We start from the raw sequence: 18,431 nt of genomic DNA, 5'->3' as shown, positions 1-18,431 counted from the left end.
AAAACCCCAAGACAACAGTCCCTCTTTACGTTCAATAAAAACAGGTCAGGACAAAGATTACAGAAGCACTGCTGGAGAAGAGGTCAGCCAGCAGTACATATATATAATCACTTTCAAATGAATAATTACACAGGTCACCAATCAAATTAACCAGGAGTCATTTGATAGCACATGCAGAAAAATTGGCAACTGATTACTGGAAACCATTGCATTCCTATCACCTAAGGTCATATTTTAAGGTACAGCATGCTCTGCACCGTAATAATGCTTGTATGCATCTTGTAAAATATCATATATCAACAAAATGGCAACATCCCAAACTCTGCAAGTAGCTTGCGTTGTGCTACATAGGTCCATAAGGCAGTGAATTTACCATCTGAACTTGCAGCATTAATACCAAGAACAGAACACTTTTTGTGTCATATTTTATTCATTTTACTTCATCCACTCATACAAGAGATATAGAGAAAAATCTACAATGCTCAAAGCCTCATATATGCCCACACTGAAAAATCAGCTTTTATCTTATTAAAAGCAATGAAACATTTATTGTAGCTAGCTCAATTCGATTCATAATTTAGCACAACAGACAGTTCTGTTCAAAGACTGAAGGCAGGACATAAACCTTCTGAGCTAAATCCAGATTTATAATGAATCCTTTGAAAAATAAAATTCTTTTATGAGAATATTTGTCCAACAAAATGAAAATAAACATAGTTGTCTAGCTAACAACCTAGCCACATCCATGACAAATCAAACCCTTGCAGTAGCACAAATTATTTAAGATTAGGCAAATTAGCCCACTGACGTTGTCGTCGGTCCATCTGTCATATGATTTCTTCTGTAACCCCATACTACCACCGAAGTAGCCTACATTATTTTCTAATAACCGGGACAGCCCGGAGGGGTTTATTCCACTTATATACAACGGGTTACCAACAATGACTATATATGGTTACTTTTGTATTTATTGATTTTCATATATCCTCTCAAACACATTCATTAACAGCAGAAAACATGCACACGTTGTAAACAATTTGCTGTTTTATTACTTTCTCGTCGTCGATTCCATATAGGCTAATCGCAAAATGACAAGAATAGAACGAAAACTCGGACTTGCGTGAAAATGTAAATTAGTAGTGGTACAGCCACCGTTTGCTTTCCTTCGAAGTTACTGCTAGCCGAGCAGCGAAGTGTGCCCTCCAGATGCGAACCATGCACCATAAATGAGTCCATAGTCTTCCTGGTCTTTTCGTGGAAGTGAAAAATGGCAGTACAATTGAGTAAAATTACGGCAGTCTGAAAAAGCTAAAGGGAAGATTACTAGAATTAACCTGTTATTTTACCCGGATAAAAAGTGCGGAAGGTGATTTCCAGTTTGCTTGTAGCTACTGTATCACCAATGTTAATTATGCAGAACTACCGCATACCTCACATAACTGTATCAAACGTTTTGAGTCAATTACAACGGGCTAACAAAGAAAATCCGGAAGAAAATATTCAGGAACCGAATTAATCCGTTTGAATGTTTTGGTAGCCTACGTAATATGCTGTCCCAGCACGAATGCTTAGCATTTTATAAAACGAATACTAAAGCAAGAAAAGAACAGAAGAGCACACGTTATAATTCCAAGACGTTGACAGGCTATAACCAAAAGTAGGCTACTGCGCCGCATAACATACAAGTTTGATTTGAAGTTATTATGAAAATAAACTGGTTTGCCGCTGCATATTTTCAAACATGGCGGGTAATGGCGGAAAATAAATACAACACAAATGCTACGAGTACTCGACCAATCAGAAATGTTCAGCGCTGCAAGCTCCACCCAAAAGGTTCCTGTACTTTCGGAAAGTACTACCCCCCGAGCAGGAACGTTTTGGGGGGTAAAACAAAGCCCCCAGAACTAAATTTAGACCCTAGTTCCTGCGGTGGAAACGCACTGAGTTCCTCAAAAGGTTCCTAGTTCCGGGGTATAGTTCCTGCGGTGGAAACGCGGCTTTGGAGGTCCTGCTCTATTCTATATATTCTGTTGTGTGGTATAAAGGTGAAATTGGCTTGTGAATTTTGGGATGCACCAGCCACGGTGACCAATAGAGCTGAGTGTAAGCAATCCCACACACTGTGGACCCAGGAGGCAACCATACAGAGCAACCATGTTCTCAGCAAAACCTAGCCAGGTGCAAATGTGAGGTCAAGTGTTACCATCCATAATTTCACCTCGCGTTGGCACATCAACAACAAACAGGCCTAGCTTTGAGTGCATGTAAACATCACTGAAAGTGTCTTAAAACTAAATCATTTCCACTGTCACAGCAAACTATTTTCAGATCACGAAAACACAGATTTTTCCTATTATTACCTTCATGACAGTCTAAAATAAAATCGGCCTGCGTTTGCAAACAAAAATCCTCACCGAAGGAATTGCAAGACGTTCATGAGTCTGAAATGCAACTGATCCCAACGGTTATGGGACTCAGCCCATGGATGTTTCCCACAAGGTGCAGAAGAACACAAAGGGCCGTTGTGAAGCAGGTGTAGATCAAGCTTCTCAAGCACAATCTCCATCAGGACAAATGTAGATCTCAAAATCACCGCCAATTGTGTTGGTGGGGGGGGGGGGGGGGGGGCAATCACAAACAGGAAGTGGCTCTGACTTGCCTACCACCACAAAGCGCTGCTGGGAAAGAGGCAAACAAATTTCCCTTTGTTAAATGCTTTTTCGATGACGTTATTTATAGAATAACCCAGCCTTTGCTTTGATATTGCTTGTGATGCTATTATGTAGTTTAGTCATTATAAAACCCAAAGAGAGAGGCACGGAGGGAACAGCATGTGTTTCTGTAAGTTCTTTGGCACAAATGCTTTACAATCACATTATGACTGTGATGAATGTGCCATATGACCCTAGAGTACCTTTCCACACAGAATCATTGAGATTATGATTAAGAAGGGTAAAATGGCTCCTGTATCATCACCTTTCAACACAGAATCATTGAGATTATGATTAACATGGGTAAAATGGCTTCTGTATCATCACCTTTCAACACAGAATCATTGAGATTATGATTAAGTTGGGTAAAATGGCTCCTGTATCAGTACCTTTTCACACATAATCATTGAGATTATGATTAACATGGGTAAAATGGCTCCTGTATCAGTACCTTTTCACACAGAATCATTGCGATTATGATTAACATGGGTAAAATGGCTCCTGTATCAGTACCTTTTCACACAGAATCAATGAGATTATGATTAAGATGGGTAAAATGGCCACTGGATCAGTACCTTTTCACACAGAATCAATGAGATTATGATTAAGATGGGTAAAATGGCTCCTGTATCAGTACCTTTTCACACAGAATCAATGATATTATGGTTAAACTGGATAAAATGGCTCCTTGATCAGTTCACTGGGCAGAATGTTTGTGCAAACACAAACTGGCAAGAAAGGTGGGGAAAGAAGTGACAATGCTTGGAAATGAAACTACACGCACAGATGAAGAACTGCTGGTTGAAATGGGTTGGTGTTTTTTATTGTCTGTTTTGATATGTCCATTTGAATTATTTTTCCTTATCCTCCTTTATTACTTACTAGAGTGCATTGGACCTCTTTGAAAGTAAGCTCTATTTTTCATCTTGCTCTATTTTCCTATATTCTGAAGCGCTTCACTACTTCCTTTTTCGATGCTTATTGCCTGGAGACTTGTTTTATTACAGAAGAGATACATGCGAGGAGTAGTAGGAGAGGCAACGCCATGAGCAGAGCTTTAAGTGATCAGATGCAACACAGTGGAAAAGCAGCTGTCTCTTCTCATTGCACAAGAGCCGGGCTCGTCCAGCTTTTTACAATAGCGGATTGTCACAGCTAATGGAGACAATACCCAGCGAGACGTCCATTACTCATCAGTCTCCTGACCTGAATAAATACTGCAACTCCTGTACAAAACATACGGATATCGACACAGAAAACCACAGACTAGACGGTGTGCAGCCTTCTCATGCAGTCGTTTTAGTAGCACTTCAGGAGGACAGGGACAGTGAGTAGTACTCCTACCTACTCTTTGGAGACGATGAAAACATGAGGTAATGTACACAGCTCCTTATTTATGTTGTGTCGTGACAGTCTTCTTAGTTGCACAGATTCTGGTTCTCCTGTGGAGACATTCTAATGAGACCCCAGCATGTGAGCAGGCAGTCTCCACCCCATGCAGAGAAACAGCTCCTGCAGCCAGCGAGGTGGTGGAAGACCCCAAACCCCGCAGTGCCTGCAGGCGGCCAATCATAATGAAGGGGGCACATGACCCACAGAGCTGGAGAGCAAACACATCGAGCCAGGGCCAAAGAAAAGCCCGACTCAAGCAGCTACACAAAACACTGACCTTTCAGCGAAAGACCAAATTCATTTCAGCCCATTTTTTTTTACAGCTTCATCAAACTGTGACGGAAGTTATGAAAAAGCCATTAACCATAACAAAGAATCTGACCACAAACTGAGACCAACAAGTAATTCAAAATGAGTTCTACACTCTGAACCAATCAGAGATCTTCAATATTCCCAGGAAGTTCAACAGAGTTGACCTGCGCCATGGCAGCTAAGTTCAACTCACAACAGGCCTTCTTCCGGCTCATCCACATTCTCACCCGAGATACACTCCAGTTGGGCGATGTCAAGGGCCATCAGTTTGGAAAGGCTTACCTTGGTGATGAGGGTACGATACTCTTCCACCTGGTGGTCGTTGTTGTGGCAACCGGCCAGAAGCTGCCACACCTCTCCCCTGAGGGCCTCTGGGACTCCACTGCGGACCAGGGCGGGGAGCGACTTTGGCCGCACGGCCAGGTTCAGGTGCCTGCAACATGACACGCAGCACTAAATTATCCTAACATCTTGGAGCCACGACAGGGGGCTGTCTTACACTGAGGGATATGCATGGCATGAGGGCAAGGTACAAGAGGTGAAGGTCTGAGACTTGTGTCTCTTAGAACCGAGAATGATGCAGTATCCACCACAGCATTCTTTAGAATATGACCAAACCAAGTCCAATGGCTGAACTCCACTCCACTGCCCAACCCAAACCCCAGGCAGAGTAAGCGGAGGGCATTTCACATACCACCTGCAACAAGTGTGACTCACCTTTTATTACACTGATGGCATACTGAAAGAGAAACAACCATTTGAATGGTTTTACTAAACCAGGGTCTTCTTTTGTCCAGAGAACTTGTTTTTCTTTTTATTGCAAAAAATAATTATCTGAGAAAATGTATCAAAAGATTTTTAAATAATTTAAAAAATGGCTGCATTTTCCCCAAGGTCTGTTTCCTACATTTCCACAAATCCTGTGTGCAGTTTGTCCCTAATGAAGGACAGAATGGCTGTCCTTTTTCCATGTTTAATTCCATGCCAACGCCTTACTCCCGTGCAAAGTCACTTAGGCACTGTACTGAATTTCAGGACATTTGAGAACATCATGGCACCACCGTAAAGCTATCATCTTCTGAACAATTTTAACAGTATGATGAACAGACTGTTTTCTTGTTTTCTTCTCTATTTAAAAACAGCGATAAAGAATCTTTTGCGTCTTTGTGGAAACTTCTTTATGTTCTGTAATAACTCTGTAGCCGAAGGAAAAGATTCCAGGAAGGTCTGGTAACTCAATTAAAACTAAAATGGCAGAGGTCTCATTACAGGGGCATGGGAGCAGAGTATAAAGACGAGAGGGCATAAAGGACTCTTTGAGGGGTGTGACTTCAGCCTCTGGAACCAGCATGGAAGGACTCAAACATTGCTTTGTGTGCAGATTGTTACCTTTACTGAGGACAAAAGCAAAGGCCCTGATTCACCATCAGGCCCTGCTAAACACGACCGGTTCATTGTGAGAGCTGTAAGGATCACCTGAAAGCTCTAATTTTGTATGCAGTGTTTTTAAATACGGATTACCCAGTAAGCACAACCCAGTTGCCCCAATGTTGGTCTCCAGTTATATTCAGTTGGCCAGAATTATGTCTGCTTTTCAGCAACACAAAAGGCCAACACAAATTCTCCCACATTTGCCACCAGCAAGACTCAAGCACAAATCATCCAAGGTGGCCCTTCATTTTGTTTTCTCCTTCCAGTGTAATATTTCCTATGAGCCAGACATTCAGTGGCTTACACACAACCACGGTTGTGCTGTCTGGAAAAGGCAAATGTCTTCTCAAACCAACCTGGTCAGACCCTTCAGGGAAGAAGAACCTTCTATCCTACACACCAGAGAACAAAATGTCATCACTGATTTACAGAAAATCTGGGAAAGTTTACATAAGCTGTCAGAACATAGCAACTCGCTCTTGGTGACACCACCACCAATAAAATCTAACTATTTATATGAGGCTACAGCACCATTTAAATCACATTTTCATTACAGCACAACAAATTCTCACTGTTCATGCCACAATCATAGAAGAGCTATTGGTGATGAAAATGGTACCACTGTACATTTCAGCGCCAAGACATCCTTCATAAACGGTTCCATTCACAATTGTTCTCTGGCTTTGTGGGAACATTATAAGTGGTGTCATTAATGAAATGTACTGGAAGCCTGTACAGCAGCTGCCACCTACCCATGCAGATGCAATATATTCATATAAATAAAAACTTACTGTATCTAAACAAATCTTCTCACTCTTCATTAGCTGATGAAAAGCAGTGAAAGATGGAAATGACAGCATTTGAAGCTGCTGTGTTTTGTGTCAGACTTGGGTCAAAGTCCCCCATGAGGCAGAACTGGTAATGCCCTAGGTCTGAATGCTGAAAAATGCTGAACTGGTATGAAATCAGTCAATAAAAGTTACTAATGCATAATAAAAGAGGTTTGAAGACATGATGCCTACAGTATGCTAAATTGTATAAAAGGAACCATGCTAATATTATTTTGTCACAGCATGTGGTAAAGATGTGCATCAAGTCTTGTCAAGATTAACCAAGCCAAAACATATACACTGTCAGCGGAAGCAGTAGCGTTCGGTGCATGCTGCTTTGTTAACTGCATGCTACTTTGATAACTGCATGGTACTCCGTTAACTGCATGTTCCTCTGTTAACTGCATGCAACTTCGCTAACTGCACCTCACTTTGCTAACTGCATGCTACTTTGAAAACTGCATGTTCCTCTGCTAACTGCATGCTGCTCTGCTAACTGCATGCTACTTTGCTAACTGGTACAATACAGCATACGGGCTCCCCTCAGATACGTGTTCACCACTGGGCAGGTCAGTACACAAGGCCGCGTTAAAAACATTTCAGAGCTTTTTAATCTAATTAATCTGAAGCCTTTTATTATAGGCAACATGTGGGTTATAAGAGATATGAGTTATAAGAGAAATGGAATTATGATTTTAATAATCTTATTATCTGGATTTAAGCATCCTCGTTTCTCTGCCTCCCTGCCTCAAGAGATTAAAGATATCTCCTGTATCAGCGGGCTAATTTTCCTCACATGAATGAGTTCTATAATTAGCAGGGTGTGTGTGTGGGAGCATGTGTGTGTGTGTATGTGTGTGTGCATGCGTGTGCACATTTGTGTGGATGGTTGTGTGTGTGTGTGTGTAGGAGCATTTGCATGTGTGTGTGTGTGTGTGTATGCGTGTGCACATTTGTGTGGATGGTTATGTGTGTGTGTGTGTAGGAGCATGTGTGTGTGTATGCATGTGCACATTTGTGTGGATGGTGATATGTGTGTGTACTGAGGCTATGTGAGGGGGCCCTTCTATCACTCTCTGAAAGCAATCGCTCTCATTTACAGCCGTCAAACTGAAGAACACTGGCGCTGTTTATTAGGAAACTCTTGCGGGAAGATTAAGGAACCATTTACTCATGAACAATACCACACTTTATATGAAGGAGTCCATTATATGCAAAAGGCAATTTATGTACTTGGGAGCTTAAAACCACAGCTCAAAATAAAACCGTACTTTATTTATGTATGCTTCACATGAATAGGCTTGTTTATTACTTAACTGTCTTACACCCTTTCAGTTTGTCTACTAGTTCCCCACATTTGTCCTCAATGTTCAACGGCAATCCTTACAGGTGTAATCCTCCTCAATGTACAGTCACAGATACACTGTCCTGTGTGTCATCTGTCCTAGAATAAAAGCCCAGTATTTGTCCAGCCTCTTTAGTAAAACATAAGAGAACACATTCAGGTGGTCTCCCTGTGTCACACCTGAGGAGAGATGTGTATAAGCCAGGGTCAGGTTTGTGAACTAAGGCACACTGCACAACACAGGGAAATATCAGGGGAAACCAGTGACACATGGAACTGGCTCAGTCTTCTCCGATTGCTGCCTTGTCATACTGTTCCTCAAATGAACAATACAAGCCAAAGATGGCATCACCAGACAGTCAGTCCCCCCTGCAGCTGGGTGTAGGTACTGAGTCACAATGTTCCACATTGTTTCGGTATTAATAGTTTTTTATTTTTTTTAATTAAGTAAGCATTTGGCCACTTTCCACCCACCTGTGATTTTCTGGGAAATGACTGTACACCTCCCAAAATCAAGAATGGCGAGGGGAAATACTGTAGCCGTTCTGCTCTCCTTGTTTGGATTTGGTTGAGATGTGGTTTATGGGAAGACCTAGATTTAGTACACTCTTGCCAGTCCACCATGTTCACATTCTGAATCCAGCATATTAAAATACACCAAGAATACTATTTGACACAACACAGGTCAGAACCTGCGGACCACTGAGAGGGATGAAAAAGGGGGAAAATGTCATGTGTTCCGGCTGTCTACCTTATAGGGCAAAGAGAAGGTTCTGGAACGCCTCAAGCACTTGGCCATTTCTGTGTGTATCAGTGAGACAGGACGTGCCGCTTTCCTTCCCTACAGGCTTTTACTGTGAAGGTCGTACCAGTAGTTCAATGTCACAACCAGCCCGTCCATACATACACTGAGAACACTGGCCCACACACACACAATCACTAAATATGCACATGAATCATCTTCTTTTAACAACCAGGGCCTGCTCTTCTGACCTACTTCTGAGGGTCCCGCCAGCTGTTTCATTTGTTAATCTCATCTCATCTCAGTTTCAACGCTGCCTCTGAAACGCAGCGCACATACTCCACTCCAGTATGGAGCGTTGGTCATTAAATGGTCAGCAGATCGAAGACCGAGTGTTCTCTCACGAGCTCAAGCTCTACGGGATACCACCCAGGCCAGGGTGAATCGTTATTCACGATGGAAAACTGAGGAAATCAATTGAGGACAAAGGTGAGGATATTTCCCTCAACCCTTAACATTGGGGAACGCAACACAGACATCAGTTGTGATGTGAACACTGTAAGATGGAGCCCGCTGCACGTAGCCTGGAGATATTGTGAGGCAGGCTGCATCGAATGAAAGCCCCAGGGCCTGCCCTTTGACCCTCCGAATCGCCTCAGGCGGAAGCAGTCGCCGGCGATACGGGTGACCGCAGGTCACGGAGCAAGTTACACACTGTCGGCAAAAACTGTGTGTTTTTTCATGATACCAATAAAAATGTTCACATAAATTCACAAGAGAAAAGCTTCCAGATCCATTGACCCGAGCGTGCTGTCAGGGTTTTTCTTTTTTCTGCTGACTACCCTCCTTTCAAACCTCCCAGCGAAGACTATTAAAAGCATCCTCTGGCCAAAATGGTCAGGATCACTGAACATAAACATCTGCATGAGAGGAGGGTTAAACAAAACAGGGAAACACACAGGCAAGCAAACACTGAGTGCGTGATTCAAACACTCAACAGCTGCACTTGACGAGCTAATTGGCAGACATGGGTTATAATTAGCCTGGCGCCCAGACTCTTAGCCCTAATGCTAGCGGGCTAGCAATTGGCTTAAGACCTCTGGTCCTTTGAACTTGTGTGTTGTGCTGGGCATTATGCAGATTGTGTGACCGCTCATGATATGGAACAGCACGTAACTCTTTTTGCAAGACTCCCCTATTATAACTTTTAACAGTGATAAGTCGCGCACCCCACTCTAAAAATGCATGTCTTCAGTGACTCTCTGGGAAAATACTGCACAGTAATACCACACCTAGCCACCAATGCCTCTAAATTACGTCTTGTAAAGCTGGGTTGATGTTAGAAATGATAAATATCCAAACTACTCTTAATTGCACATAAAAAATGTCTTGGTCAATGAAAAAAATATACCAAACCTGATTTAATATTTTTAAAAACCCCAGAAAGTCACCTATGCTTTTAACAGAGCACCCCATCCTTAATATGGAGGCACAAAATGAGACAAAAACACTGAATGGAAAACAGGCCATGCAGTCACCGACATGACATTTTTCATTCAGCTGTAAATTTTCCAATTGTTTCAACACAAAAAGTCAGTGCTGGCGTAAAAAGCATATGTCAATGCCATCTAAGTCAACAGTTGCACCATTTGTCAAGACAAGTTTATGCTTTTACATGACGTTCAGTTTCCAGATAGCAAAAACATAAAGATTATGAAGAAGATTTTATAAGAATGTTTTTATACGGCCTTAGTTCCATGTCATGTAGCTAAAGAATCTGAGATACATCATTAATGTCATGGGAAACGTTTCATAAACCATTTCCAGAGGGATTGGAATTTATGAGAAGCATAAGGCCAGTAATGACTGATAGCTATTTGCTGTGCCATTTCCTTTTAATTGCTGGGTCTTGACGCTACTGATTTATCATTTCCTTTTATTTTGTTTTATTACGTTTTACTTTTACTGTGCTTAGTTCTTCTTTGTTTCATTCTTTGTGTTTTAATGCACAGTAGCCTTTTATTCTTTGATATTCTATATTGCTATATATTTTATTTGCTGTTCATTCTTCCCTTTTATGCTGCTTTTATTGTACCCCTGTGTTGTAATTTTATACCTTATTTTTCCTGCTTTGGAAAGCACTTTGTGCTCTATGCTTGAAAAGTGCTACATAAATAAAACATTTTATTATTATTATTATCATAATTTACTTACAAGAAAATAGGCATTTCTTCTCAGGAGCATTATGGTAATTAACCTACATGCTCAACACAACTTGCAATACGAAAGCATGTTTACCAATAAGGAACTTCAAAAAAAAAAGATAAGGAGAAACAGAGCTGGGTTTCCTCTCTTTGTTGAATGCATGAAAAACGGTTGCAGCGGACATGAAACATTTTTAGCAGTTTTCATAGTCATCATACACACAATCATTCAACAGATGTCTGGTACATGTTCTTTACAATCAAATTGTCAAAGCATATAATGCACAATTTCCCAAGGGAATTAAAATATACAGAAAAAAACAAGATATTTAAGATTAAAAGACTAAAAAATGATTCCCTGACCCCTCGCAAAGGGCGATCAAGATGAAGTAGTGCAAATATGTGGGAGGACGCATATTAGTGTGCATGTACGTAATAACCTCCAGCACAGGCACATCAGTGCTACCGGAAACAGCCTGACCCCTGCCCCGCCCGCCCCGCCCGCCCCCCAGGGGACCCGGCCTCAGTACCCACCATTTAGACAGCAGGTCACCCCAGGTCTCCAGGATCTTCTCCGCGCACTCCTTGGACACATCCCCCGAGCCGCTAAGCAACGGCTCGTCGTTGTCTAGGAGACCGAAAGCAGAGGAGGCAGTGAGACGGACAGACAGGGAATCGGAGGAGAGAGAACAGAAGGAAGGGCAGAGCAGAGGCTCGTGGGTGGGGGCGGTGGGGGGGGGGCATGGCGGCACACAAGAGGAGCGACAGGGGTGAGGGAAGGGCGGGGCAGGGCTGCGAGGCCCACCTTCCTCTTCGTCGTCCTCGGGGGGCGAGGGCACCATGGAGCTGTGGGAGGCCGACTGCGGGATGTTGGGGCTGGCCGTGGTCTTCCTCTTCTCCCGCTCGGACTCGCTCTCCAGGCTCACCACCTCGTACAGCGTGTCCGTGTTGCTCTTCCGATCCTTCCTCTCCATCTGGAGGAAGACGAGGGCCGCGTTCCATCATGCTTACTCTAATTAAACCCGTCAGACAAGCTAAGCTAACAGGTGAATAAGCTCTATCACCCATTAAAGTGTCAGGAATAAGCTCTCTCACCTGTTTGAGTTTCAGGTATAAGCTCTCTTACCTGTTTGAGTTTCAGGTATAAGCTCACTCACCTGTTTGAGTTTCAGGTAGAAGGTCTCAGTGTAGCTGCGCTTGCTGAAGGGCCAGAAGAGCCTCTCGCTGGGGGAACAGACTCGAACCCGCGTTTCCAGCAGGAACCGCACTGGCTCCTCCACTTCCGTGATGACCAGGTCCACCGCCGTGGTCATGTACATGAACTTATCTGCAAGGCCGGGGAAATGAGACCATAACAACGCTGTCAGTCAGGCAGCCATACTCAAACCTCTGTCACATGACAGGAAGTCGGCTAAACTCAATTCCGCCGTAGGTCTGCACCACTCCCAGTGCCCAGCTGGACTGGCGCAGCTCACAGCTGGCCGTTCTACCTTTGGGCGTCTCCTCGTTCACGGCCTGGAACTGAGGCGTGTTGGGATTCCAGCTCCCGGTGATGATGTAGGACTTCCCGTCCGAGCTCTTTCCCATCGACTCCTGCAGGAAGGAGAGCGGAAGGAACGGGTGAGCAGGGGGCTGCGTGCGGAGGAGGGGGGCGGGGCCGGTGGGGCGCGCGGCCGACCACTCACCAGGTCCAGCAGGTGCATGTCGCTGTTCCTCACGTCTTTACCCGGGCTCAGCAGCAGGCCGAAGCACCTGGAACACAGGGGGAACTCGCCATCATGAGCACAAGCACCGAGGAGAACAACAGCATGGGGAAAAGCCCAGAGCTCCTGCTGTCCATCACACCCCGGGACAGAGCAGCCTGACTCAGAACTCATTAATGAGCGCATACAGCTCTGTTTACGAAGAGGGTGCCTCTCTACCAAAACAGCACGGCAGACTGACGAAGGCAGACAAAGATCACATAAATCACTTCAACAGACTAAGGGAGCCTTCTCGCAGGAAACCAAATTAGGCAGACACTCTCCAGTAACACGCTTTGAAATCGCTGTGTAACTTTCATATTACTTGAGACTGAAAAGCATATTTGGCCTCCACGTCATCCTTGGTTCAGTGCAGCACGCTGAAATGAAGCGATGCACTTCAGCACATTAAAAAATCTGCTCGCTCATTTATAATTGAGTTATGGTTTGTTATGAATAGCTAGGAATTTAAACATTCCTTGAGCCGTTTCCATGGAAACCACGCTCCAGGTTAAAAACATAAAAGGAGCCTGTATTACCTCTCGATGGCCAGCTCCTTGTTGGACGTCTGCTGCACGTAGATCACAATCTTTTTGTCCATTCCCGGACGCAATTTGAAGCTCTGCCGATCCTTGTCTTTTGACACCGCACTGTAACACCAAAATGGATTACTGCAGACATTAGAATTTATTTAAACGTTTTACATATTTTATTATATTTATATTCATAGAAATGTATATATATAAATATGTACGCACGCAGGCTGTTCTGGAGGGCAGACATTTTGACATGTTAACATTCAATTCACATATTTGAATGAGCCCTTAATTTAGCCATCTACAAATCCTCGGGTTCACACATGCAAGGGAGTAAAACTCAGAACAATGTGTTGAGTAATAATAACATGCTTCCTCTAAGCCGTAAACTGGAGAAAAAGCAGCACAGCCCTCTTCTCTGGGTTCCTAAGCACACACAGCTGTGCTGATCTGCACAGAAATGTTAATATGCTCAGTTTTCCGGGTCAGGCACTGGGGTAACGAGGACAGTTACCATGACATGTGTTGACAAGTTACTTTGGCAAAACTTTAGCACAGAATAATCCCACACATGCTACCCTGCTGGGAGCGCAGTTATGTCGGATAAAATAAGCACAGCAGCCGGAGCAGTTCTAAATCATTTTAAAGATCTCTGCATATGTTGGGGAAAACTGCATTTGGGTCCGGGGCCATCAGAACCCATAATCAGAGGTCCAGAGGTCACAGCATTCCCGCTTTCTGATTTATGGTCTGAAACTGAAGTACCAGTGAGCAGGGCTAACCCAGAGGGAGTTCAGCATGTAGGTACACACTGCTGCCTTCTCTCTGGGAGAACAGATAACGTGCAGATACAACAGGCCGGACACACCCAGGGTCTGAACCCTTGACTTTCTGGTCCAGCGCTCTAGCCTCCACTCCGCAGGCCTGCCCACATCCTGTTTCGCTCCACGGAAAGGAGAGATCGCCCGTTTCAATCAGCGGCGGAGTTTGTTTTGAGGGGCTCTGACATTCTAAAAATAAACGGTTTTTTGTTTTCAAAACAGCTTGGGGAGATCGGACTGATTGGCAAAGAAAAGGCACCGGCTCTTTTTGGAGGAGGAAAAAAAAAAGATTTCAGCAGGGAAGGGTGGGGCAGCCGGACCGTGGTGAGCCTACGATTGAGCTGAGACATGGAAAACCTGAACCAGCGAGGCGGTACGGCATAGAGAGAGGGTTCAGTCCTGCGCTCTAACATTCAATATATCACTGCCTACTGCCGGAGCATTTCTGCGCTCTAAAGGGCGCAAAGAATACGGCTAATTAAGGCTAATTAGCAAGCTACGCTAATTATGGTGGCGTACTTCACAATGCCCTGATCTTGAATATTTCAGCTAGCTGATGAACCAGATATCTAGAGTGCAACTTTCACAGTAATGGTACCTAACAGGCATCGTAAGTATTCGATATTTGGTGACATAGTGATTTTCTGGACTACTAACTACACCACCTTTACAAATATATCTTTCCTGCTTCATATAAATGTCTCATAATCTTACTGTAACAATCACATGGAAACATACTAAACTGGGTCTTATGAGGTATGAAAAAATAAAACTGAATTTATGGCAAACCCAGGTCGACGACTGTGCAGGGGTGAACACTACTGTTCTATTAGAAGAGTGAAGCCTGAACTCTGATCAGACCATCAGAACTCCTCTAGCTGGAGCGCCTGCAGAAGCACAGAAATGGGACTGTACTGGGATCAGTATGATCCTCTCCAGCATGGCTAGGGCCTGTATGGTGCTCATCAGCTCATCAGTGTGCGGAGGTGCTCTCTGGCAGCCTGAATAAGCCTCTTTGTGGATGAGAGCATGACAGACAGAGCCGAGCGCAGTGATGAACTGGCGGAAGCATGTGTCCTCACCAGGAAAAGCGGCTTCCTGCTAATTCTATCACCTAAAAGCCATTATCCTCCCAGAGGTTTCCGAAAACAGCCTCATATCATCAATCTACACAGAGGCCGATTCATAAAACATCTGGGACAGCCAAACATCTGGGACAGTTCTGAAGCTCCACCTGGGCAAGATGAGCCACAGAACAGGAAGGCCAGTGATTTGATGTCCAAAGTGCTTATGCACTGTGTAAATCTCCCACCTTGTGAGCCTCTTCCTCCTGCACGCACCCCCCCCCCCATCCCAGCCCTGCGACTCACCTGAAAGTGCCCTTCCCATCATCCTCCTTGATTTCCAGACAGACGGTGAAGGTGAAGACGTCGCTGTCGGGCGTGAGGGGCGGGGGCTGGACCGACAGAGGCGTCTTATTTGCTGACCGGCGGAAGGCCGTGGCAAAGCTGTACAGTATCCGGCTGACCTGCGGTGTCAGAAACAGGCAAGCGTCACAGCCCCGCCCCAAACGGGCCAGAGGCAGCGCGAGCACAGCGCCAAACACTCTCTGTCTATTCTGCTTATCTTAACATTTTTAACCCCGATTTGGGAAGCGCAACATATATTCACAGGCCGGCTGCATCACACTGCAACATCCTCCCTCCATTTGGGGCTTGTTTCCACTTCACAATCCCCCCAGCCAAACAACGTGGTCATTTCATCAGAGCAGTAATTGTGTGGATTTTGCAGTTGGAATGCGTGTGTAATCTCTTAGACAGTACAAAGAGGGCGGCCCCACTGACTGAAACACAACAGCCAAGCACACATCCCTGCCAGGCTGCTGTTCAGATGCCACTGGCAGGGTTAGGATTTCACACTGGACTGAGGGGAGAAACACACACACTGGAATTCAGCAGCCCTTACCCATCACTGTCCCATAACGTTAAGCTTTGACAGAAAAGCCAACAATCTTTAGTGATGGTGAAGATAGGCCTGGAACTTGGGAAGCAGGCAGCACATACCAGAATGACTGCAGTCAGTGCTTTATCAGTGAGGGCTTTCTGGAAAACCCAATCCTTCATCTACTGTCTGTTTCCCATGGTCAGCCAATCTTAGCACACTCCCAACAACAAGGCTAACATTAAAACTACAAGTCATTAAAACCGGTAACAAGGCTGGCAATCCAGTGAGACGTCCAGATCAAAATAACAAAGAGAACAATAAGGTTATCAACTGTGGAGGATGAGTTTTTCTTGGATATGCACAACTCTTCCAAGAAATAAAAATACATTTTTGATTAAGGATGTGGCATCACTTAAAATATGGTAAAGGGGACTTTCATTATTTAAACCTATTGTTGGTATGTGGCTACTAATAAATCCAAATCGTAATCATTTAACTGACAACTAATGTCAATCAATGCATCCATTCTCGACTGGGCTGGCGGCTAAAAATGTGTATTCTGTGCAGTCTTCAGACAAAGCGACAGGCATGATTTGGGCAGATGAGAAAGAGCTGGAGGAAACAGAATCCTGAAAGGTGTGTTGAAAAATGAAAAATCCCCTCGGCAGAAATCAGAAGCTGTGAATATATGACCAGTGTATGAACAGGGTCTGCCCAGCTCTGTGCTCCGTGCTCCCCCTGCAGGGCAGCATCAGAACTGCAGGCAGCGGCTCTCCCGGGCCCCTCACCGCTTCCTGGATCTGGCAGCGGAAGACGTGGATGCGGAAGATCTCGGCGTTGTAGTGGCTCTCGGTGAAGGCCAGGCAGTCGCTCTCGGCCGTGCCGTCGTGGCCGCGGACGCAGAACAGGATCTTGTAGATGGGGTAGTTGGCGATCTCGGTGCTCGTCTGGGGGTCCAGGAGCCTGCGGGATCAAAAGGGGGGGGGAGTAATCCGTTTAACGACCAGGAATGCTGAGTTACGCAACAGACAGCGTGCGGAGAGCCTGGAGCCGCCATACAGCCACACTGAGGCGCTAGAGGATCCCATTCCATAAGCTCCAGAGAACAGGGGAATGGGAAAGCAGGCGCTGCAGAAAACCTCAGCAGACTCTACCCTCTGAACCCTGAGACAGCACAGTGTAAATATCTCCTCTGAACCCTGAGACAGCACAGTGTAAATATCTCCTCTGAACCCTGAGACAGCACAGTGTAAATATCTCCTCTGAACTCTGAGACAGCACAGTGTAAATATCTCCTCTGAACCCTGAGACAGCACAGTGTAAATATCTCCTCTGAACTCTGAGACAGCACAGTGTAAATATCTCCTCTGAACCCTGAGACAGCACAGTGTAAATATCTCCTCTGAACTCTGAGACAGCACAGTGTAAATATCTCCTCTGAACTCATGACAGCACAGTGTAAATATCTCCTCTGAACTCTGAGACAGCACAGTGTAAATATCTCCTCTGAACTCTGAGAGAGCACAGTGTAAATATCTCCTCTGAACCCTGAGAGAGCACAGTGTAAATATCTCCTCTGAACCGTGAGACAGCACAGTGTAAATATCTCCTCTGAACCCTGAGAGAGCACAGTGTAAATATCTCCTCTGAACCCTGGGACAGCACAGTGTAAATATCTCCTCTGAACCCTGAGACAGCACAGTGTAAATATCTCCTCTGAACCCTGAGACAGCACAGTGTAAATATCTCCTCTGAACTCTGAGACAGCACAGTGTAAATATCTCCTCTGAACTCTGAGACAGCACAGTGTAAATATCTCCTCTGAACCCTGAGACAGCACAGTGTAAATATCTCCTCTGAACCCTGGGACAGCACAGTGTAAATATCTCCTCTGAACCCTGAGACAGCACAGTGTAAATATCTCCTCTGAACCCTGGGACAGCACAGTGTAAATATCTCCTCTGAACCCTGAGACAGCACAGTGTAAATATCTCCTCTGAACCCTGAGACAGCACAGTGTAAATATCTCCTCTGAACTCTGAGACAGCACAGTGTAAATATCTCCTCTGAACCCTGAGACAGCACAGTGTAAATATCTCCTCTGAACTCTGAGACAGCACAGTGTAAATATCTCCTCTGAACCCTGAGACAGCACAGTGTAAATATCTCCTCTGAACTCTGAGACAGCACAGTGTAAATATCTCCTCTGAACTCTGAGACAGCACAGTGTAAATATCTCCTCTGAACTCTGAGAGAGCACAGTGTAAATATCTCCTCTGAACTCTGGGACAGCACAGTGTAAATATCTCCTCTGAACTCTGAGAGAGCACAGTGTAAATATCTCCTCTGAACCCTGAGACAGCACAGTGTAAATATCTCCTCTCAACTCTGAGACAGCACAGTGTAAATATCTCCTCTGAA

The 18,431-nt window shown here is 44.6% G+C and overlaps 1 protein-coding gene across 7 annotated transcripts in view; it reads right to left on the bottom strand.

The window, feature by feature from the left end:
- LOC118212403 (rab GTPase-activating protein 1) overlaps nucleotides 1-18,431 on the bottom strand; it is an 82,937-nt gene that overhangs the window by 45,104 nt on the left and 19,402 nt on the right. For all 7 annotated transcript variants that reach the window (XM_035390233.1, XM_035390231.1, XM_035390234.1 and 4 more), the window contains 9 exons: nucleotides 16,799-16,973; nucleotides 15,437-15,594; nucleotides 13,249-13,359; nucleotides 12,653-12,719; nucleotides 12,458-12,560; nucleotides 12,125-12,294; nucleotides 11,773-11,941; nucleotides 11,502-11,595; nucleotides 4,698-4,848 (listed from right to left, as the gene is read on the bottom strand). In XM_035390233.1, the coding sequence (XP_035246124.1) occupies nucleotides 4,698-4,848; nucleotides 11,502-11,595; nucleotides 11,773-11,941; nucleotides 12,125-12,294; nucleotides 12,458-12,560; nucleotides 12,653-12,719; nucleotides 13,249-13,359; nucleotides 15,437-15,594; nucleotides 16,799-16,973 (1,198 nt within the window). The remainder of the gene's footprint in view (nucleotides 1-4,697; nucleotides 4,849-11,501; nucleotides 11,596-11,772; nucleotides 11,942-12,124; nucleotides 12,295-12,457; nucleotides 12,561-12,652; nucleotides 12,720-13,248; nucleotides 13,360-15,436; nucleotides 15,595-16,798; nucleotides 16,974-18,431) is intronic.

This window comes from Anguilla anguilla, chromosome 14, assembly GCF_013347855.1.
Source record: "Anguilla anguilla isolate fAngAng1 chromosome 14, fAngAng1.pri, whole genome shotgun sequence".
Classification (NCBI taxonomy): Eukaryota; Metazoa; Chordata; class Actinopteri; order Anguilliformes; family Anguillidae; genus Anguilla; species Anguilla anguilla.
Note: the sequence above shows the minus strand (reverse complement) of the source record. Positions and strands in the feature narration are given on the sequence as shown.